A 23,496-nucleotide genomic window follows, 5' to 3' on the forward strand; every position below is an offset into this window, starting at 1 on the left:
TCCTTTCAGGATAACAAATATAAAAGCATTTAACAACAAATTGCTGCCGGGTTATTGAAAATAAGTTGAGCCAAATTTCATATTGATGGTCTATTGTTTTTGAATTTTGGATTTCCAATATCAAATAAACATTGCCCATGAAAACTACAAAGTTTTCAGCTTCAAAGTTTAAATACTTGTTGGATTTCAGTTTATAATTTCGGCTGTGTTGAAAATTAAGGAATTTCATCCGAATATCCAAAGTTTTAACAAGACTCATTGTACAATGAATATACGTTTCAAATGACTAAAAATCCCTGAAGGCTTCTTCTTTTGTAATGCAAAATGTAATTTTTTGAATTCGGAACTAAAACTCTCGATAAGATCGTGCTCCCCCAATCCGCCACTGGAATTGAACCCAACCAGCCTGTCGATTTTGGGAGCCACCCCATGTCCTTGTGGATGGTGCAGGTCCTTCGTCCTTCGTCCTTCCGCCGTCTGCCTTCTGCTTGTTTACCGATGGTCGCACAAAAAGGTTGCCAATCAGTCGGTTGGGGATTGGGTTTTACGGCCTCTTTTACATTTTGGGCCACTCAAATATACAATGTTGTGTTTAGAGCGAAAGTCTGCTGGCAATATATGCGTAACGGATGGAATTTTTTCACTGCGTCTGCTCATCAACTGTGAATACATTTGGCCACTTTTCTTCACTGTTGCGAACTTAAGGGGAAAATAGATTAAATTACACTGAATCGGTTCAATAGAAGCGGGCCCATCATCTCTGGCCCATCTGACGACCCTCAAAGCGAAAAAGTTTTTCAATTAAGCGTTTGTTAATGAAAATATAGAGATGCGTCGAAAAACCGAAAGAAAAGTAAAGGAAAACGGACTGACAACGGACAACAAAAGTAATGACCGAGTCCAAAATGGCTTAAAAGCGAAAAAGTATTTAAAAAATATAAATTGGTTACTGCTGCTCTGCTACTCAGTTTTGCGGTGAAGTGCAACAGATTTTCACTGGCCGGCGGCAAATTGATGAACACGACCCAAATAAATGCATAAAAATGCGACCAGAAACGCATCCAGTCAGTCGAAATAAATGCAGGACGAAAATGGAATGGAAAAGGACCAAAGGGTTCGAAATGGAAACCAGCATTTTCTGGCGGCGACAGCCACTCCTTGCTGGCTTTTGGCCAATTGTTTATGGCTTATTGTTTCTGCTCTCCGGCTTTTTCGCCGGCAACTTGGAATCGCTTTTCCAAAGTTTCTGCTAGCAGTTCGCAGCTCAACAGCATTTTGAATATTTTATGCAAAGTTTATTGGCAATCAAATGGGGTTAGTGGTCGCCACCATTAATGAGTTGTGGTCACTATTGCGAGTATAACCAATAAATAACCAAAGGGGGCTGTAGCTTTCATACATTTCAGTCTCTTAATTCAAATAAAATTCCCTTCTACAACAAAAGTTAAGAACAATTCATTTGAAGTCCTGCAAGTATGCGATTTGGATAAAACATTTCATTAGCTTTGAGCTGCGCCACACTTGACACTTTTACTTCACGCGTCTGAAAGCGCTTATTAAAAATGCTAACACATGTATCTGTACATATATATAAAATACACCCAAGGTCAAAATAATAGCCATTAGTAGTATTGCATACACAACAAAATGGTAGTTCATTACAATATATTTATGGATGTGTGTGATATTTATTTTAATGAACTCTATCTAATGCAAGCCTGCAGAAAAGAGGTCCCAAACTATATGTTTAAATACTTTTATGTCCATAAATATGTGATTATACTATATCTTTATAATTAGAAGATAATTGTTACTATTTCCAAGTTTTGAGTTCATATCTATAACTTTCACAGAATCGAATTTCCTTCAAGCTTCCGTGGCTCCTCACTTTCCCCCCAATCGCTCTATTTACGTGCCCCAAACTGTGGATACATGTTGTAGCATATGCAAAGTCAACGAGCTACCACTCCACGAACATCACAGAGGCGGCAGAGGCAGAAAAAATTAATAAACGAGGAGGACTAAGCGTATACGCATTCTGGGCGACACATAAAGATTCGGGCTCCCAGTTGCGAGTTATCCGCTTGTTTTTTATCATCTATTTGGCTTTCGCCGATGCCATGCATTTTTCGCACATTAACCTAACAAAGGAGCTGCTGAAAACGAGTGCCATAAACGGGATGCAGTGAGAGATTGGGCCAAAAACCGGGGGGCTAAAGATGGCTAAGGGGGGATGACTGGATATTCCCCTTTATCCTCGTATATCCTGGCATATCCTTCGGGCTGGAGAGCTGACAACATGAGCATGACTGTTTGGTTGTTTATACGAGTGCGCAGCATCTGTGATGCTGATGCTGATGCGGATGCTGATGCCTGTGCTCCTGACACAAGTCACTTGACAGCCCCCACACACAACTCGCTTCATCGTGCACTGCGAGATTTTGGGGGGTGCTTCTTGGATGCTTTGGGTGCTGGGATATACATCCTTATCTGAGGCACGTAGGGTGCGAGTTGGGCGCTCCCCATTTGCCTTTGGTTGGTAATTAAGTTACGGGCTGCTACGTGGCAGGCGCGAAATTATGTTTCCAGCTCCAGCTCCAGGACTCCGACTTTAATAAGGCGAAAAGATGTGATGCAACTTAGTTCAGCTGTCACTTTTATATTAATTTTACGCGCCTTGGGGGTCTGAGCATTTCACTCACTCACTCGCACTTCGACACTTATATTAATATTCAATTAGTTGGCCGGATGCGCGGCCTTGGGCCAGCCAATTAATTATAATTATGTTAAGTAGGCGTGGGAGTTGCAGCTTTCTTTGGCAAACTTTCGCCAGAGTTTGGTGCCAAATATACAAAATATACAAAATATACAAAATGTACAAAATATACGGGCTCGTAAATAGCCAAGTGCCCCAGCAAATCGGGCAATTAATTTGATTTGTTTAACGTTCTCTGGGGTCATTGTGCGCCGTGCTATTTACATGTTAATTGCCTACAAATTTCACTTTATTATTGATTCTATAATTGAAAATTCCATTTTATTTGCCACTGTTTCTTTGGGTGGATATTCACCCAAATATCCGAATACTGCGTCAAGGAGCTCTTCAATTAATCAAGAAGCTGCACGACTTGTCAAGGCATTGTACCACCGCAAAACCCTCTCACGTCAAACTCAATTGCTGAGCTTATTCATAAAACCCACTACCTGGATTTAGTCGGGAAAAATGCATCAAGCTTTTCCGCTTTTCTTTTGACTTTTGGCTGACTAGCATGTGAACACACACACGTATGTTGTATGTTGTATGTTGTGTACTTTTCTTTTCACTGACATGGGTTGCCGTCCATTGTTTCGGGCTGCCGTTCTCCGCTTTTCCGCCGAGGGAAATCCGGCCGGGTTTCTTTTTTTTCGCTTGTTTTCGGGCTCCACTTATTGAAACATTACAAATGTATGGCTCCCACTTGGTTTTAGATGGCGCAAGAGCGGCAGCCTTGAACCGATCCCGAATCCAAAGCCAAGCCCACAGTCAAAGCGAAGGGAACAAAAGATTGATGTGCGAGCAGTTAACAATTTCAACGGCTACCTGTCGGTGATTTCCATTGCCATGTATATGGATTTGTCTGAACAGAAAGGCGACTGAATTTTTAAACCATCTGAATCCGGTTTTCTCTCTCTCTCTGCTTTCCAGCCATTTTCACTTTCCCTCCGCCGCATTTTCACTGCCCGCATGATGGAAGGTCGTTGGGAGCCGAAAAAGTTTTGCCTCCGCTCAAATATGCTACATGTTCCGGACGCAGGTGCTCCTGTCCACAGGGAAACCAAACTGAATCGCTCGCGGTGCTCACATATATATATCAATTGCCACTCCCATTCCAAACTTTGGCACAGAACTGACTTTTGGCTAGCTGTAAGCGGAATGCGCGACTTTGCTTGCAAGCTAACCCAACGTTTAAGTCATATATTAAATCGTTATTTGTAGTCAACGAAGGTTAAATAGTTAAATAAATAGGAGGGATTTTCTAAAGTATTTTTGTTTGCCTATACTGCCCAAGCAAATGCACTGCAACGCTTTGAAGTAAACAGCACATGCACAAATTACTCATCCGCCATGTTGAACATCTTAAGTAAAATATAACATTAAATTACAATGGTTCCTAAACCTTCTCTTGCCATTTAAATTCTCCCACTTTTTAAATAAGTTTTCAGCTTAATTAAGTAAATTCTTTAAAATGTTTAATTTTCATTATCAAACGAACTCACCTGTAGTCCTCGCTCGCATAGCAATCCCCAACGAATCGGCACTGCAGCGCGTTGCACTGGGAAGGCTTCACCTCGCTCTGCACCTCGTAGGTGATGTTGAACCCGTAGACATCGAGCAGACGATCCAGGGCGCGCAGATGGGTGCCGTCCAGGGTGGCCATGGTGAAGCGGATCTCCAGGTACTGGCTGTGGAACTGCACCCACGTGACCTGGGTGACGTCGTCCTCGGTGAGCGTGAAGACGCGGTGGGCTGGTACCTTGAAGTCATCCGAGTAGTACATGTACTCGGTGAACTTCAGGCCGCTGAGCACGTACAACTGGGTGAGATACACCACGATGGACACATTCGCCTGGCCCGGCGGCGGCATATCGGTGGCATCGATTATCCACACGCATTCGATGGGCGTGGCGAATCGGTGCGGGAAGTTGGGCGTCTGGATGTGGCTATGGCGCGCCTTCAGCATGCCCCCGCATCCTGGACTGGACGCCGAGTGGGACGGGGAGTGGGAGTGGGTGTGGGTGTGTCCGCCGGAGGCATGCTCTCCGCCGGCGAATGCGTTCAGCGCAAAGTGATTCTTTCCGGGCTGGAAGGGCGGCGGCGGCGGGAGCGGCACGGCGGGCAGAGAGAACTTCTGGTCTGCATCTGGGGGCATCTGGTGTGGCAGGACCGCCGGCAGCAGGAGCATCAGCAGCCATATGCTCGCTGAAGGCCGGACGAGGGTCATTGACTTGGCTTTGGCAGTTGCGGCCCGCTCTCAAGGATTTCCTTTACGTTTTTTTCGTTCTTGGTATTCGTTTTTTCTTTTTTTTGTTAGCTGGCAGCTAGCTTATCATTCGGCGAGGACATGAATTGGAATCCTGGCGGCTGCCACGGCCCAGTCACTCATTGACATTTGGCCCATTTTTTGTGTTCCCGACTTCAGGCGCAGCTGCAAGCACAGAAAAAAAGAGTGGGTAAAAGATAAAGTCGAATTTTTAGTTAAAACCATTTTGACAGCTGTCGTTTGCATTTGAATAACTGCCGCTGGCTTTCCACGTTGACTCTCCGCTGTCAGCGTGAAAAAAGCAATTTGGAAATCCACTAAAACGCGAAGGAGCTCGCGGAGCGCATCAATCATGGCCTTCATGGGTGTCGTCGAGCCTGGCTGGCCATAAAACAAAAACACATAGCGCCCTCCCCCGCCCCTCGAAATTGTTTTGCCATATTTCCTGGAAGCCCACTTTCTTTCAGACCCCCCCATCTAAGTATGGAAATTTTTCGTTTGCATCCAATGGGTTAATAAATGTATAAGCCAGCCACGAAGTGGAGGCTAGAAATGCAATCAAATGGAATCAAATTTAGACTCTAATTCAAATGTATGTGCATGTGGCATGTGGCATGTGGCAGGGCAACGCAAACACAGCCGGTTGTAATTAGGATGGCCTAATCGGATAAGTAAAAACTTGGCAGGCCAAATCAAAATACGAATTGCCACAGAGCCACAGGCAAGTTGTCAACAATTCTGGCCAAATGCCGCTGCCTGGCAATTGGATGCATAAATTATTCAGCGTTCATAGAGTGCCATCTCTCAGTTTGGTTGTGTGTGTGCCTGTGTGGTTAATAAGATTATGCAATGGAACTTCCGGCGGGAACAGGAAATACCCGTGCAGATATATATGGATATATATATTTCGGAATTTGTGCTCGAGTTTCGTTCGCTTCCTTGGACCAAATGAGTTTGCAGCGTTGACTTTAAAGTGATGCTCCTCCTGCCAGCTGACAAACTTTGGCATCCGCACTCACATCCGCGCCCACATCCGCATCCTGCTGCGCGGCCTTCAAGACGATGCTGGTGTGGGTGTGTGTGGGTGGGTGCGTGTGTGTGTGGGGGTGTGTGTTAACAAGTTTAATCAAACGACAATGTCGCCAGATACGTGCATACTTTTAGGCATATGGGCACGTAGAGTGGCGCGCGGGGAAAAAGTATTTTAGCACGAGTGGAAAGCCAAGTCGAGGGTGAAAATGAGTTCTACTTTCAAATTGCTTTAGTTACGCATTTAAGGCATAATGAATAAAAACTCCGCGAACTTTTCGCCCATCTTGAACGCCTCGAGAATTCTAATTTGTGACGCCAGCTCTTTGCCGCTTGTCACCACATTTGATTTACATATTTTTCGAAAGGTAAACGCGTGACATCTCGTTTACCCTTTCACCAAACTTTTGAACGGCATTCTATTTAATACAAAATTTGATTTCCGAGTGCCAAAACTTTCGTATGACGAGCGAAATGGATTTTTAATGACCCTCTTACTAATGAGAATAGTCGGAAATGCCATTTTAATCAAAATTACATTAATATTGCAAGTTATATATTAAACTAAGCACAATAACTTTCATACAAAATGCAATAGTTTTCCGTGCCCAAAAATGGATAAAATGTGGGTCATTAGGAAAAAAAATATCTACGAAAATCATTTATATATTTATTTTGCTAAAGAAAATATAAAATTCGAAAACAGGTTGAAATAGCACTGTTTTACATATGTTTGCTCTTTTCAAACCGAAGTGCAAACAGCATTGTTTAGTGAAATGAAATGGCAATGGGAGTTTGATTAAAAAGCGATTAAAATGCTTCGCTGTAAAAATGGAGAGCAATTTATAAATATTTGTTGCACCTCTTGCAGCGCCATAAGCAAATGGCTTCGCTCTGGGAAGCAGCTCGTTTGGGCCAAGATAAGTTCGTTGGTACTCGTATTTGCTTATGCCAATTACGCTTGGCCCAAAACGCCCCCCTTTTGGCCCACTTCCCACTGGCATGCGTGGTGGGCCCGAAAAGAACGTCTCGCGTTAACAGTGACGCCTGGCATGCCCAACACTTCTCCATAGATAAGGCCACTAGGCTGGCACTTGAACTGAACTCAACTGAACTGATACCGATAAACATAAAGCCAGTTGGCCGATTCGCTCGCAGTCGCCGTTGGCATCGCAGTCACAGTCGAAGTCGCAGTCGCAGTCGCAGTTGGCGTGTGGAGCAAATTGGCAATTTAAATTGGCCGCGTTAAATTAGTCGAGTTATCAGCCTCCACGGCGGCAGGTGTGCGGAAGGTTTTTGCGGATCGGGCGGCAGTATTCACCAGATATCGCGTATACGCCCTGCACTCCGGGGCTCGGCACTCCAAGTGATTGTGATTCAGCCGATGAATGGCCCTCGTGGAGCGGAAATCGTTACGTGCGAATTGTGTAAAATGAGCTGACCCCATCGGAAATGGAGTTTTTTGGCAAGTGAAAAGCCACGATTGCTGTCCATCGGTTTGCCCCATTTGTATTTTTCTATTTCTGCGGTCATTTGACATGCCCGTTTTGCGTGCTCGACTCAAGTGGTTCGCTGTTTGGTTGAAAAGTGAAATGCTCAAGAATTTGGCGAGCTCTAATGGTGAATAAAAAGTGAATGCGCCAGTTTGTGAATTTCATTTCAATGCTATTTGACAAATTGACAGTCAACAAATGTATCAATCATCTTGAAGTTCTTGATATTGATATCTAATCGAAAGATATGGCTGACAACTTCGTGGAAACATTTGAGTGTTTTATATTCGCGAAAAAGTTCCTCATGCTTCAGTCGTCTATTATAAACTAAGTAGTTCAACATTTTACCAAAAATATGTTTGCGGTCAGTTCTTGGGTTTTTTAAAATGTGACAAACTTTTTCCAAAGTGCCTTGTAAAATGTAGCAATTATGTGAACTTTACTCTGGCCATAAAATCTTATCGCAGCACCGAAAATTCGTAGCAAACGTGCTCGAGCTATAAACCAAATCAAAACTGAAAAACTAAAAACAAGTGAAAAATAACAGAGTCAGGCAATGGCTTCATTATAAAATGCAATGAAATGGCAACATTTATGCCAGCAAAGAACAACAAATAAAGAAGCAGAAAAGTGTGCTGATAACTGATGGCTGCAAACGAAATGTCAATAAATTAATATAAATGAGTGACTCGTGACTGGCGGCTCCACCGATTCATTCCGGCCTTTCTCTTGTCGTTATTGTTGATCTAGCTGTTGCCATTACTTTGGTCAATGTAATGTAGTGTATTTTGTACAATTGTTATTTGTATTCCCAAGCAAATCATGTGGAAACAAGCAAAGGGGCAGTTCTTTATTTTCCAATTTTTTGTTCGGCGTTATCGACAAATCGTATAAGGAAATACAACACAATTATTGGCTGATAAAACGTTGCTATATGCAAGGGGTATGTGATTTTTAGAGGCACTGGTCCGCACTTTGTTAGTACTCCAAGTTTGGGGCTGTGATAATTGCAAAGCCCCCCAGGCCAAGTATCGTTGCCGTTGCCCTAGAGCTCTTGGCCAAACAATGAAATCCCCCCGCATAAATAGAAAACAATTAGGCATTTGGCGGCGATAAGGCCAAGATGATAAAAGCCAGCAAGCATACTGTGACTCATCGCGATTCTGTTGGCCGTGAAACAAAAAGCCGAGAAACCAAGAAATTGGTAGAAAATGGTAGCAATTCGCTGTGAGCGGTAATTAAAGCAGCCAGTTGACGATGCGCATCATTTTTGAACTTTGAAACTTTTGTTCCACAAACAAATTTATCAGATGCAAAGCAAATGCTGCTTCCCAGTTCTCTGGCACACTTGATAAACCGATGTGGTCGTGGTCGTGGTCAACTCGCATTCTCTGAGCTCCTTTGTTTTTGATGGCTAACAGAAAAGCTGATGGCTTACACAATATCTGCAGCCATGGCTCGTTGTCTTTTCACTGCGCACTTCTAGTTTTTGGCAATAGCATCCTAGATACTGGATTTACTGCTTCCTTTAACTCACTGAAAATAAAATCGGATTTTATGAGCTAGCTGATGAAATCATCGCATTGTCTTGCTCAAGAAAACAATACCTATTGCCTAATGCATGTATATAATCAAATGTAAAATCAAATTAAGCTTCCCGACATATCAACGCACTTTGTTAAAGTTTCCTTAATCATTCCAATGCGATAAGATAGTTTGTGCAATACATAGATATAGAACATTGACTTAATGCCCGAATGCCCGAACTAATCAATTTAAAGCCAATAAGTGTTATACTGACGAAGTAAATCGATTCGTAGACCAATCACAATCGAAGCATACGAGTACATAATCCGTCACAATTGCAACCGAACACAACAAATTTATAGCCGCAATTAAATCCTTGGCCATAAATCAGGGAATATGGCCGGGGTAATCAAAGTGTTTAACCCACACGCAGCAAACGAATCGAGATAAATTAGAGCGGGCAAACGAATACGAATCAAAGATATTATACATAAACGGATACAGATACCTGGATACAGATATAGATACAGATATCTGGTATCTGGTATCCAGTGCAACATGGCCTGCTTTCCCCGACTTTTCCATCATCGCAGCAAAAACAAATTCACGCCCGCCGAAGATGAGAACACCGATACGATACTCAACACACAAGATAGTGCCGTGGTGAGTTCCGCTTTAGTACTTAGTACTTAGTATTTAGTATTTAGTATTGCACTTGTCTGATAAGTCGACTGATAAGTTCATCAAGTGCTTAATTGAGTTAATCGGGGCGGCGAGAGAAAACCATAAATAATGCCAAGCGAAACAGTGACTAAAATGGGGATATCTAGACGAAGGAGATACCCAGTGCAAATAGACTAGGTTAATAACTAAATATTAATTAACTAACATTAAAATTAGTAATTGCAACACATCACTCGTTACTGCTTCTGTTCACTATACAGTAATCCAGTATAAATAAATTATTTGCAACCCCTAGTAACTCACTTTTATACCTTTATTGTATATAATAGCCACATGAACGCATAAAATCAGATTAAGCCCTGATATCACTTCCATTTCTGGGCGATTGCAATATCATTATCAGATGATTTCATGTGTAGTTTTATGATCGGAAATGACCTTGTGCTCCCTGAATAAACAGGGTATTGAATCACGCTGAAATGTGTTTGGAGCGAAACCTAGTTTGTCTTATCACGAATTTTGTGTCCATGACGTTCACTTTTTAACTGGCTTATCTTGAAAGCAGCAAAAAATACAGCAACCTGAGGGAAAAACACGAGTGTCGATGGCTGATTTCCCATTAACTTTTGCATGGGAAAAATATGTAGTTTCCAAGCTCATTGAGAATTTCAACACTTCAAAGAACTTTTTTCTAATTCACTTTTTTCTAATTTGCAAAAACAATATACATACACAAGCCAAACAACTTTTAATGAATGAATGATTTAGAATATTACTCACAACTTGGTCACATGCTGCCACTACCGAAGTAAATACATCCAACTGAAAGGCACTCGACTATCTGCAATCTTGGCTTTTCATCAATAGCAAACACTCTGCGACGAGTTGGCATTAGGTATGCAAAAATATGATAAGCATGCATATAAATAGAGGTGGTGGGGAAAACTGGGAACTGGGAACTGGAATCGCAAGGATGGAGCTTATGCATAAATCCACAAACCCGAGCATCTTGCAGCCGGAGCTCCAAATGACGTATAAATATGCAGGATCCGTCGGATGTGTAGCTATCTATGGGAACATCTGTATCTCTATCTGTATCTGTCGTACTTTTGTCAGAGGAGCAGGACTGACATGGTTCTAGGCTGAAATGAACGTGATTGCACGCACAACTTACACGTCACAGTAATTCTAAATAACTGCGAAATGTTTTCGGTGGAGGCGGCGGGAGTCAAGTCTGAGTTTGAGGGGCGGGGCCAAATGCCCCACGGTGAGGAATTCGTGAAATGACGCAGAATGTGGAGCCAGGGAGAATCCTTTCAAGCCAGCAAAAAAAAGAAAGAAAAAAAGAGAGAAAAACTTCCCCATCGAGTACAGAGCCACGTTATCGGTGACTTTATCGGCTGAAAAGCAGAATTCGGGGCTTCCGTGGGAAAACGGAAAACCTGTCAAAACGCCGTCGTTTAGGTCGATTAGCATATCAAAGCAGATCCAAGCAGGCGACTCGCAAATTGACACCAGGTTATGTATGCCCACACTAGGCACCCCAAAAACAGGCTTGAATATTTCATTAGACTCGTGCCAATTAACGATAAGATGGGAACGCTTTTCAGCTGAGCAAAGTTGGCATACATTTCTAATACACCCTTGCTAAAAAAAAGGGTCCATAATCAATTTAACAAAGACTATATCTTTACAAACCAATACTTTATTTAAGCCACTCTTTAATTTGATCTTCCGATCGGAAAGTTGTTAAGATAGATCGGAGATACATAACTAAGAATTTTAAATATTTCTAATTACTTTCTATGTAACAAAAGGTAAAATCAATGATATAATGGCAATACCTTTTAAAAGTGGTATACTAGAAATTCGGAGACTATCACAATGTGCCAACTCCACCTTCCGATGAGCACTGCACTTTCCTCTCCACTACTTTTGAGGCGCTTTGCATTAAAAATGCTAAAAAGCTGTAATAAATTCTGGATAGTATTTCCAGATTGCAAATGCTCACAACCAGTAATAAATCCAACTAAATTATGACTTATGTCAGGCACCAGTCATAGCTGTCTGATCTATTTTTAAAACATTTTTGCGCAACAAAACAAAAAGCAAACATAAAATTACTTTTACGACATACACCCACCACCGGTGTCAAAACTTTTCCATTTTTGAAGAGCCCGCATGTCTGAAGTCGAAATGGAATAATAAGTTTGCAAACAAGAAATGGAAGCTGGTGAGATTTGTTTGAAGCCCGGTTCATCGGCATTGTAAGCCGATCAATCTGGAACGATACACGGCGAATCCCTAAATGACGTGTTGAAAGGTCGGAATGTCGGAAGGTCGAAAGGTTAAAAGGGGAACACAATGGGAAACTTTAATGCGCATTGAGTGTAAAACGCCCCTTATGGAAAGCGGAAAATCACAATGGAAATTGGCTATTATCGGCCTATTGGGGGCTTAAGCTGACAGCCGATAGCCAAAAGTGGGCACTTTCCAGGTACAAAATTATGTTCAGCATCAGATTGCTTTTACGTAAACAGATATATGATAACAAAATAAACAAGACCCTCACATGACAATCACAATTGGCAATAAATTTGGTCAGCGGGGTATTTAAGTTAATGAAGATTGAAGTTTAAGTTTAAGTGCTCAACACTTATAATTCATTTATGTGGAGAACAAGCTCTTTTAACAAAAAGTGTTGCTTATAAAACTTTTCTACCAATATTGTTCATTTTAAAGTGTGCTGAAGTGCACAGCTAAACTTCTTTTCAACCGTAAGCTAATTTAAATTGTATTTGCGTTGATTTAAGTAAACATGACAGCCAGTTGCAGTTGGATTCAAAAGCATTTGTCATCGAAATATACTACGACTATGAATATGGCATGAAAAGTAAATATTAGTGATAAGTGTTGATGATGTTTGATAATGTTTGCATGCATTTAATGTTTGTGCATAAATTTCGTTTAGATAACTTCTTATTATACTAAAATATGCATTCTTTTTTGCTTTTTTGTAGCAAATTGGCAGGTACATCCGTCGCGAGGAGAAGCCACTGTACTCGCCCATCGTCACTCCAAGTGCCAGTGAGGTGAGTATCCCAGTAGCCAGAAACTAGAAACCAGAGCCCAGAAACCTCGCACCTGCACTTTATGTACCTGCTCCACCTGTTTATTGGGACTCGACTAATATTTGCACACATGCTTGTATGTTTCTTATACTTTCAAACGATTCGCTGGTGTACACAATAATATCGGCACAAAACACTTGTAAATACACCGCCCCCCCACACACACACACACCACCCACCCAACCACCCACTTGGAAACACCTCCAACGAACTTTTGCACCGCTGCTGTGTTTGTCTTGTTTGGCTGTGTTGGTTCGGATCCTTCGCTGCCTTTTGGTCCTTCAGGCCAAACTTCAGCGCCTCAGACAGCAGCCGCCCGGCTCACCGTCCGCCCCCGCCTCCACCTCCGCCTCCGCATCCGCCAGGTGGACCCTGCAGTCGGTTGCCGAAAATGGCAGCGCAAACAATGGCGTCCAGGAGCGCAAGTTCCGCACCAACAAGGACAAACTGCCGACGCAGGATGCAATTAATGTCACACGCTCAAGTTCGAAATTAAAACCAGTCAAAGAGCGTCGGCCCACCGCCCTGCCCACCGAGGTGCCCAGCATCGAGATCCAGGATGTGCAGGATGCACTGGATGCAAGGGATGGCCAGGACTCACTGGAGGAGGGGGTGGTGGCGCTGCAGCCGGGTGCTAATGCACATGTCGATGTCGTCGATGGCGGCAAGTCAAAACTCAAAGTGAATGTGAATGGCATAATTGATGAGGGCGTCGCCCACGACGACGATGAGGAAGACGACGATGATGTCGCCACACCCTCGAGCACCTGCACAGCCACGACACCTGTGACCGGAGGTCCTGTAAAGTTTTTCATTGGTCACACGCAGGAACTAAGCGCCCAGCAAACGGATGACACCTTGTCCTGGCAGAGCAGCGATGCCAACAACAACAGCAGCAGCAGCAGCGCCGCCAAGCTGACAAATGGCGTCCTGCCACAGGAGCAACAGGAACGGGAACAGGAAAAGGACAGGAAACAGGACTCCTCCAGAGGTAACCTGCAACCACCGCGCGCCAAGAGCTCCAGCAACCTGTCACTCAATTATCTGGCCAAAAGCCAGACGGATAGCCAGCGCCGCCGACGTGTGTCCACGATGCCCGATATTAACATACCGCCGGCACCGCCACTGCCTCCGGAGCTCCTCGTCCCCGGAACGCCGCTCCATCTGCGCAAGAAACGGAGCGTGGAGCGACCGCAGCAGGAGCAGCAGCAGCAGCAGCAGCAGCAGGAGCAGGGAAACCAGAAGAGCCAGCAGGATGCTTCGAATAGTCAAGTAAGTAATGAGGTGGCTTGCCAAATGACATCACCGGCAAACTGGCCAGAACTCTGCGGCTTTTGCCGGCATAGAAGTGCTTCTCTAGATGGGTTGATTGGTGGGGGTAGTAGGTAGTGCCACTTCCAACCCGCTTGCTCCTTGGTAGATGCATCAGTTTGCAATGATATTGGCTTGCAATGAAATGGTTTGGCTGAATGCCAACACTAATTAATCACAATTATTATTAAATAGCCACAGCTATTAAATAATTGCCATAATTATTTGCTCATAAATTTTAGAATGCTGCAGTGGCAAGTTAAAGAGCTTACCTGTAGAGAAGTAGCATATTTTTTATTTATTAAAAGTAAAAACTTGTCAGTATGCAAACTGCAAACAAGTAACTGCCTTTGGCATCGAATACAACCCAAACAGCCAGAAACTTCCATTCACTGACATCCCGTGAGTGTGTCTAACTGTCGGAAAGCTACACTCCATTTGCTATTTGATGCAACTTTCGTGTGTGGGGGTCATACCCACACACCCACACACACACAGCTCCCCTGACCTTTTATTGCCCCGGGACTCAAATGGGGAGACCGAAACACGGAACAGCTGGCTGCAATTGAGCCGTGCGCCCAGCACACTTGTGAAAACAAGTTAAACGTTAATTGTTCACCAACAGACACGAACCGAAACTTTTTGGCCACCGAAAGAGCCATTCCCTCAGCTTCCTGGTAGCTGCTCCATGGGCAGCCTGTGGCTAATAGGTGCTTGGAACGCTCCATTCCCAAGGAGTTTGTTGCCTAACGTTTATGTGCCGCTACCTTTGTTTCTAGCTTTCCCAATATTTTGGTCCGCGAAACTTTAAGACAATTTCCAAGAGCTTTTATTAAAGAAAATACCATTTCGTAGACTAACTAACCTGCTATTGAAAGGAAACACAATCGTTGCTCTTATCATTTGCACTATCTAATTCCTTTTTTCGGTAATTTCACACACAAATACAAAAAGGATCAAATAGCAGGAGCAGAGGAGGGCGGCGAGAGTCAGAAGTCCAGCGATTCCTCGACACCGAAAACCCATCGCGTGGAAGGTGGCCTCATCTATGTGCGTCCCAATTTTCCCACACAGGGCGACATTGAAATCGAATCTATTGCAAAGGACGAAGGGTGAGTAACCAGTGTTATATACCAAATTAGAGAGAAACCAACCATTCGCTGATTATTACCCAATGTATCCGTTCCACAGCACACGCAATCTCATACGAACGGCCATTGAGCGCAATGATTTCCTCAATAATCTAATGGACAAGGAGCGCAAGGAGATGGTTATCAATGCCATGGCCCCGGCCAGCTACAGGAAGCACAGCCTCATCATCCGGGAGCACGAGGAGGGCTCCGAGATCTATGTCTCCGCCGAGGGCCAGTACGATGTCATCCGTGGTGGCCAACTGGTGGCCAGCTTTGGACCGGCCACCGTCTTCGGTGAACTGGCCATCCTCTACAATGCTCCGCGCCAGGCGTCCATAGAGGGTAAGTTTCCAACTTTGGCATAACTCCACACAAAAAAGGGTTCGATATATAAATCAGAGGATCCTTTTTCGCAGCTGCCACCGATGCACGGGTTTGGAAAATTGCACGCGAAACCTTCAGGGCCATCATGCAAATCTCTGGGTCCAGGGAACGCGAGGAGAACCTCCAGTTCCTGCGCTCCGCTCCCTTTCTGCAGGAGTTCGACCAGAGTTTGCTGCTCAAAGTCGTGGATCTTCTGCAGCGGGTAATCCATTATGATGGCTATCGCTGCACTGCCCCCCAAACACTCAGTTGCTCCCATTGTATTGCAGAAATTCTACGAGACCGACAGCTGCATTGTCCGCGAAGGAGAGCTGGGCAACGAGTTCTACATCATCCGGTGCGGCACGGTGACCATCAAGAAGCGGGACGACCAGCAGCAGGAGCAGATTGTGGCCAATCGAAAGCGCGGCGACTACTTCGGGGAGCAGGCGCTGCTCAATGCGGATGTGCGGCAGGCCAGTGTCTATGCGGATGCCCCGGGCACCGAGGTGCTCATGCTGGACAGAGAGTGAGTTCTGGACAGGTTATGAATGGCTGACTGAGTAGGAGAAACCTAATTGGGGTTTCTATAACAACCGCACACATGCAAATAGTACATCATTATTGATGTGTCATTGATTTACTTCTTCTATTGACTAACAGAGTAATACTTCATACTATAGATATACTTGTTCCATCCATTTCCAGAGCCTTCATTAGCTATCTGGGAACCATAAAGCAGCTGCGCGAGAAGCCCAGCAGTCAGCGCAGCGATACGAGTGGTCGCTCCAGCAACAAGTCCCTGGAGTTCGACAACGAGTACTCCCAGGTGGCCATCTCGGAGCTGAAGAAGATAGCCACGCTGGGATGCGGCGCCTTTGGGCGAGTGGATCTGGTGGCCTACAACCAACAGGCGTTGGCCCTGAAGATCATCAAGAAGATCGAGGTGGTCAAGCAGGATCAAATCGAGCACGTTTACAATGAGAAGAACGTTATGATCAAGTGCCGTCAATCGCCCTTCATAGTACAGTGCGTCGTAACTCAAGCGCTTAACTTTGCTGAGTTGAAATACAGCAATTCATTTTCATTTCAGACTGTATCGCACGTACCGCAATGACAAGTACGTCTACTTCCTAATGGAGGCGTGCATGGGCGGTGATGTATGGACGGTGATGTCAAAGCGCCAGTACTTCGATGAGAAGACGGCTAAATTTATAGCGGGCTGTGTCGTCGAGGCCTTCGACTACTTGCACTCCCACCACTTCATCTACAGGGACTTGAAGCCCGAGAACCTGATGCTGGGCACGGATGGCTATTGCAAACTGGTATTTATATGTTACAAAACTGCACAGATGTTTCAAAACTAAACGATAACACCCTGAAAGGTGTATAAAAGTATGCAGCATTTGGTAACCTTTAAGGGGATTTACATACTTTTGGCATTTAGCATTTTTTGCATACTTTAAAACAGATTTAAAACCCATTTTACAACCTTTAAAGATCTGACAGACAAATATTTCTTTACTTCCAGGTCGATTTCGGGTTTGCCAAGTTTGTGCGGCACAATGAGAAGACCAACACATTTGCGGGCACACCGGAGTACGTGGCCCCGGAGATAATTCTGGATCGTGGACACGATCGAGCCGTCGACTATTGGGCACTGGGCATTCTCGTATATGAACTACTGGTGGGCAAAACCCCCTTCAGGGGCGTCAACCAGATCAAGATCTACCAGCAAATCCTCAGTGGCATCGATGTCATCCACATGCCGGCGCGCATACCCAGGTCCGCGCAGCACCTGGTGCGGCATCTCTGCAAGCAACTGCCGGCGGAGAGGCTGGGTTATCAGCGCAAGGGAATCGCGGATATCAAACGGCATAGTTGGTTCGAAAGCCTCGACTGGCAGAGATTGAAGCAGAAGCAACTGCCGTCCCCCATCAAGAGACCTTTGAAGAGTTGGACCGACTTGCAGTACTTTGGTCCTTCGGGTGTTGAGAACGACTATGAGCCACCGGAGGAACTGAGCGGTTGGGATAAAGACTTTTAGAGCTTTGGAAGAAGTACACTTTGTATTGTTTCGGATATTAGTTAGTAGGATAAGAACTGTACCCACGCAGCAGCCATTACAACCTCGTTTTAATTACTAAGTCTGTAACCAATTGTTAGCTATTCTGTACTTAGTTTGTTAGTTAAGCTACTTTTTAAGTAGACCTTAAACATGAACAATTATATCGCCCATTTATATAAGAACACTATACTATCAGATGTCTTTATTTCAGTATTTCTCTGAATATTTGCGCCTTGGCCTTGAAAGCCAAAATGTAATGCTCGGGCAGCTTTGCTCTCATTTGTATTTGAAGTATCAATTAGAACCACAAACTAGTTTTCTTTTCCCTTAACCAAAGCAAGCAAACTCAATTTAACTGCCTTTACTCAACTCTTTGCTTGCCAAATGCAATTCCCAGGAAGTTAGGAAATACAAGGCCACTTTGTCTTTAACAGGTGAAAACTAGAGGACAAACTGTGGGTTCCTCAACTGAGGCAACATAACTTATTACGACATCCCTGCGTTTATCATCGCCATCAATTTCAATGTGGTTGCTTTCTGTTGTCCTGGATACATCATCATTTGTGTGGGGTTTCCATCTCGCCAAATGGTCTTATTGTTTTCCTTGTGACCTATTAGAGTCTTTAGGTATAGTCAGGGATCCTTTAGAAGGATTGCTTATGAAACAAAGCAATATGCATTGAAATCAAATACATTTTTGTACGGAAGCCATGTAAGTTCAAAAATACTATAGCTTATATTCACGACATGCTTTCGGAAGCTAATTCATGCGCTAATAGGAAAGCACTCCCTTTAATCTTTAATCAAAACCAGAAACTCCTTAGAAGAAAATCGATTGAAATCCGGACGGGGATACCAACCAAATTCGATTTGGTATGGAAAGTTGAAATAAGCTAAGAAGCAATCGTGCATGGCGACCAACATGGTTAATCAATAATTTAGTATGCTGCGAAATGGTCAAAGGATGAAAAGTTGGGATCCTTGGAGTGGGCTCCTTTTTCGCCATAGACATTCGCACTCATTTAACAATTTTACGCTTCGTTTAAGAGCCGTAAGAGGGATTGGCTGGGACCAGTAAAGAGTTCTTTGATTCCCGGGAATTCTCTATATTAACATTTTTTTATATTTTTGTATTTTTTTCTGTGGGCTCAAAGTTTGTGGGGAAAATAAAAAGGCATTTGCATGGCTTTCTTAGTTAACCTTTCTGCGCACCTTTCTCCAGTCGAGAGGACGAGTCAACGACGGTCGACAGTCGGCAGTCGGCAGCGCCATCATTTTCCGCTGTGGAAAAACTAAGCGGCGGTTTTCCCACCCATTTTCCACGGCGTTGCCGGTTGAGCGCGCACAGTTTTCCCAGTTTTCCCAACGGAAATGATGACATTTCGTCTAACTTTGTCGCCGCGGTGTGCAGTCGCATAGAAATTGTGCGGAGGTGTCGAAGAAATGGCACATTCCATACTGGGACAGTTGCGAAAATGAAAATTTTCACTTTGCCACGCGGCGGTGGCTGGCGGAAATTGTTGAAATGTTCACCAGTTCCTGCGCTTCTTATTCGACTCACTCTTTTTTTTTGCTTGCCGTGCCACAAAATTGAAATTGTGGCCAAATGTTTTCGCCAACGGTTTTATTGATTTCCCCTCCACACACATACAAACATATATAAACGTATTTTATTTGGCGGAAGGAAGGTAGCAAAATGTTATTATCAATTATCGTTTATTATTGCGGGGCATTTGTTCGCTTCGTCGATTATGTTTTCTTTCATTTGCGGCCATTTCCTTAAAATTGTTTGCGTCTTATTTATTTAAGGAGCCATATACCTCCGATCAATGGTGTTTTTCATCAGGTTATTTGGGGATATTCTATCGACTGTGCAATTGAAATCCGAAAGCCCTGAAATAACTCTGCCGTTTTTAAACATTGTTTATTCTAGGAGTTCTCAGAAAACTACCAAGCATTCAACCAAAATGCCAAACCCGTTGCTACCAAAAGTAAATAAACATATGACATGTCCTGCCCATATTGCTTAATGTTGTTTAGTCAATTCTATTCTTTTTTTTATACACACGTTTACAAGGGTATGGCAAAATTGTGTATATAAACGAAGGCCAACGAAAAGTTTAAACCCTTAAAAACAAGGGGTTTGGGAATCTAATATATGCATGGCAATACAAGTCGACAGCTGCCGAGCAAATTTCTATTGACTCAAACAGGGACGTATTTATGAAAGTCCCTCAGAATCCGTCCATACAAATGCAAATTGTTCGGGCTTTAAGCAGAAATTAGACCCTAATCAATGTAACTATTGTTTACTTTCCACACACCATCTGGCAGAAAGGACTATCTTGTGTCTAGCTGCAGGCAACTTATATCTTTAGTATTTTTCCTTCTTTAAATTGCAATTTGTTTTTTTTTTTGTTGCGCAACTTGAAAAGGGATATCTGAACATCAAATCGGATAGAGCTAATACGTATTATGTAGAGGCTGCTTCTACAAGGTCAACAGAGACAACATAAATTCCGGTTTTTGGTTCCCCGAAAATCATGCGAGGGACAACACTCATCATTGGGGCCATCCTTTTTTGTCAGAACCAAACAAATCAGCACTACCATTTTACCATTTTAGCATTTTCCGTTTTGTAAACTATCCATCCAGTTTCCAAATGAACCGACTCGTTGACCATTTTCCGTTCACAAACACGGACAAACGTCGCACTTACCATGTAGTGATCACCCTGGGTGCAATTAGGATTTGAGTGTTCAATAAAGATTTACACAAAGGCTGGCCATTTCGACCGCCCACAGGCCAATATGGCACTGGTCTCCTGGTCTCCTGGTCTCGCAGGGAAGCGAGGAGTTTGCTACGTGCGTTCCAAGCGGAATAAGCTTTAAAATGTTACTAATCGAATGGCAATGCAAAAGTTGGCCAGCACGTGTGGAGTCCGGTAACAAGAGTAGCAATTATGAGGGGCACAAGGAGTACGGGGACACCCAATGCCACCTCCCCATTTTGATCCAATCTAATCAGCTTCGGTCGAAAGGAATCTGTTTACAATATTGACAATTTTGTTTCGGGTGCCAGACCTCAAACTGGAGGTTGAATCAAAAAGTTTCTTTTTATGCAAAGCATTTGCATATTTTTCTTCTATTTTTTTTTCTTGTTTTTTTAACAAGCACTAGGCACTGTGCCCTTTTTTTCAAGATGCCTCTTGCTGTTGGCCAATTTGTGGGCCAAAGTGGAGCTACTTGCAGAGTTAGGACCTGGCCACATAAACACTTCTCTGCTGAATGCTATGAATAAATAATGAAGCATGTCCTGCCATCGCTGGCGAAGTGATGGTCCTTGTGTTGCATACTTTTAGGACAATAGGCTCATGCAATATTTGTGGTCCATTTAAGCAGCTTCCCTTGCATTAAATCCCAACCGATTCTCCTGATGCTTAAGCATGGCTCTCAGTGCGGAAAAGACTATTAGATACCAATAAATCAAAGGAGCTGCCATAAAAAATAAGCAAAAATATATAATATCTATGCAAAAGCAAACATATGTTTACATTTGTTCAAGCCAAAATCACATTACCAAATCAAATTATGTTATTTTCATGAGCAGCCCGAAAGTATGCAAATATTTGCTAAGCCCAAACATTTGATGCGCCACTCGACGACATACGGAATTCAGAAGGCAATGGCGCAGCCAAGCTACACCAACAATGAGGTAGCCGGGCAGAAAGGTCGTTAGATTGTTAACAAGTTCATAAAAAGACGCTGGCAAACGGCACACACACACACACACACTCACACACACAACGTATACTCACACAATTATAGGTGAGGACGAGGGAGCAGAGGACGAGGAGCACAGCAAGGACTACTGCCTAAATACTATACGACGCGTCTCGTTGCGTATTTACAGAGCACTTTTTCCGTTTCTGCTGCTGCTGCCAGCAACAACAATCAGCGGCAACAGAAATGCAAACAAATGTGCACTGAAAACAATCACATTAAGTTGTGCCATGAATCTAATAAATAGCTGAGAATAGGTAATAAGTGAGTTTCTAGCGTTGCATACCTTAAGATACCTTTACAAATGACACAACCATTTAACTCCTTCATTTTTCCCAGTGTAGACTCGTAGAGAAGGGAGTGGAGGTCAGGGAGTCTATGAATATAAGCACGGGTGAACTGAACTGAACTGAACAGAACTGCGCTGAGCTGAGCTGAGCTGAGCACGAAGAGCTCCTGCGGTTGTTTGCATTAGGCAATTGATGTTTATTATTTCTGGGGGGCGCGGGGGGAGGTTGCTTTTGGAGGATCGGCGCCGGCGACAAAAGCTGGTGTCCCCTTTTCGGTGGCGTCCTTGTTGCGCCATCCATCGCCAATTTGCCAGCCAGCTGCAACAGTTGAAGTTGCATGTGCAGTGGCTTAAAGCAAATTAAAGCGCCATGAATGCGGCACACGGATGCATTTCCAATTCCAATTGCGTTTTCGAAAAGCCTCTTAAAAGCAGCAAATTCCGGCATCGCCGGCAGCGTTTTAGCCTTATTTAATAAACAGTTTGGCGGGCAGCAATTAAGCCCGGTTGGTGACCACAATTGAAATCTCTTTAAATTTACTGCCACCTAGGCGACAAACCATCGGATTTTGGATTCCGGATTCCGGCGACGAGAGCGGAATATGGTTTTGCAAATTAATTAAACTCGATTAAATATGGCATTATAAATTATTTGCCTTTTTGCGCAAATGGCTTTTTTAGTTCGCGCAAGTATTTGCTTTTATTAGCTTTGGATTATGATTAATTTATCAATAAAAGTTCTAATTAATGGTTCATTGTTCGTGCTTGCATAAAACCACATACATATTTACTTATGCGCATAAAAAAATATTTTTCAAATGCCTTTAACTGCTTTTTTTTTGCAATGGCATCCAAAAGCATTAAGTTTAATATTAAATTCTAAGAGCTCGCTTTTGAGTTGGCGCACAATTGAAAAGGATAAAGTTTTAATTAAACAGAAAATATTTGTTCAGTATTTATGGAAGGACGAGCAGTAAAACCCGAATATTGAATTATTTAGTGAGACGCAGCGGGACGCACAAGTGTTAATAATTGAAACATTCTCGCCGCGGCACAAGAAAAACTTGTAAAACAAATAGGCGGTAAAACTTTCTTCTTCGCCGCTGCGGCCAATTAATAATAAATCGCGATCCCCAAAAAGGGAAGACTCAAAATCAACTTCTAGCAACTAATGATGCGCTTCATTTGAGCGCCCAAAAAGCAAACAGCAAACAGCAAACAGCAAACGGCAAACGGCAAACGGCAGGTCGACCACGTGTAACAACAAATTACCGCCACAAAAGCGAAAAACTTCTTAGATATCCTAGATCGCATAGATGGCCATCTACAACCAACCTCCTTCCCAAAAAGGTGAAAGCTGAAAGGTTAAAGGTTACGCCAGGTAAACGGTTGCCAAAACTTGGAAGGCGGAAAAGGGTCGTTTTCGAGCGATTGTTGCGGACTTAGCGCTTGATTAAGCGCCACGGACACCCAGAAACCCATTCTGAACTGCTGATTGATAAGGCAAATTGGTGTTGGGATTGTTTTATGCATTCTTTGGGCCGAAAAGTTTTCATTCGGCCCATGCAAATTGCTTGGCAGCGGCATCGGTTGTATGAAATGTGCTATTTTTAATTAAAGCCGCCGTCATTTCATATCCCTGTGAGATGCGATGTTTATTTATCG

At 43.5% G+C, this 23,496-nt stretch overlaps 2 protein-coding genes across 5 annotated transcripts in view; one reads left to right on the plus strand and one right to left on the minus strand.

The window, feature by feature from the left end:
* Positions 1 to 23,496, minus strand: part of LOC6527958 — a 104,658-nt gene that overhangs the window by 69,065 nt on the left and 12,097 nt on the right. For all 3 annotated transcript variants that reach the window (XM_039371046.2, XM_015199023.3, XM_039371045.2), the window contains exon 3: positions 4,258 to 5,186. In XM_039371046.2, the coding sequence (XP_039226980.1) occupies positions 4,258 to 4,982 (725 nt within the window). In that variant the 5' untranslated portion in view covers positions 4,983 to 5,186. The remainder of the gene's footprint in view (positions 1 to 4,257; positions 5,187 to 23,496) is intronic.
* Positions 7,553 to 17,947, plus strand: LOC6527968 (cGMP-dependent protein kinase, isozyme 1). 2 transcript variants are annotated; one of them, XM_039371048.2, is made up of 10 exons: positions 7,553 to 9,733; positions 12,775 to 12,846; positions 13,171 to 14,157; positions 15,151 to 15,308; positions 15,388 to 15,671; positions 15,746 to 15,915; positions 15,983 to 16,221; positions 16,401 to 16,721; positions 16,786 to 17,017; positions 17,224 to 17,947. In XM_039371048.2, the coding sequence occupies exons 1-10, from the start codon at positions 9,629 to 9,631 to the stop codon at positions 17,737 to 17,739; spliced, it is 3,084 nt and encodes a 1,027-aa protein (XP_039226982.1). In that variant the 5' UTR covers positions 7,553 to 9,628; the 3' UTR covers positions 17,740 to 17,947. The 2 variants fall into 2 exon arrangements, with proteins under 2 accessions (XP_039226982.1, XP_015053850.1); XM_015198364.3 differs by having other exon boundaries at positions 7,555 to 9,733; positions 13,714 to 14,157.

This window comes from Drosophila yakuba, chromosome 2L (genome assembly GCF_016746365.2).
Source record: "Drosophila yakuba strain Tai18E2 chromosome 2L, Prin_Dyak_Tai18E2_2.1, whole genome shotgun sequence".
NCBI classification, from domain to species: Eukaryota; Metazoa; Arthropoda; class Insecta; order Diptera; family Drosophilidae; genus Drosophila; species Drosophila yakuba.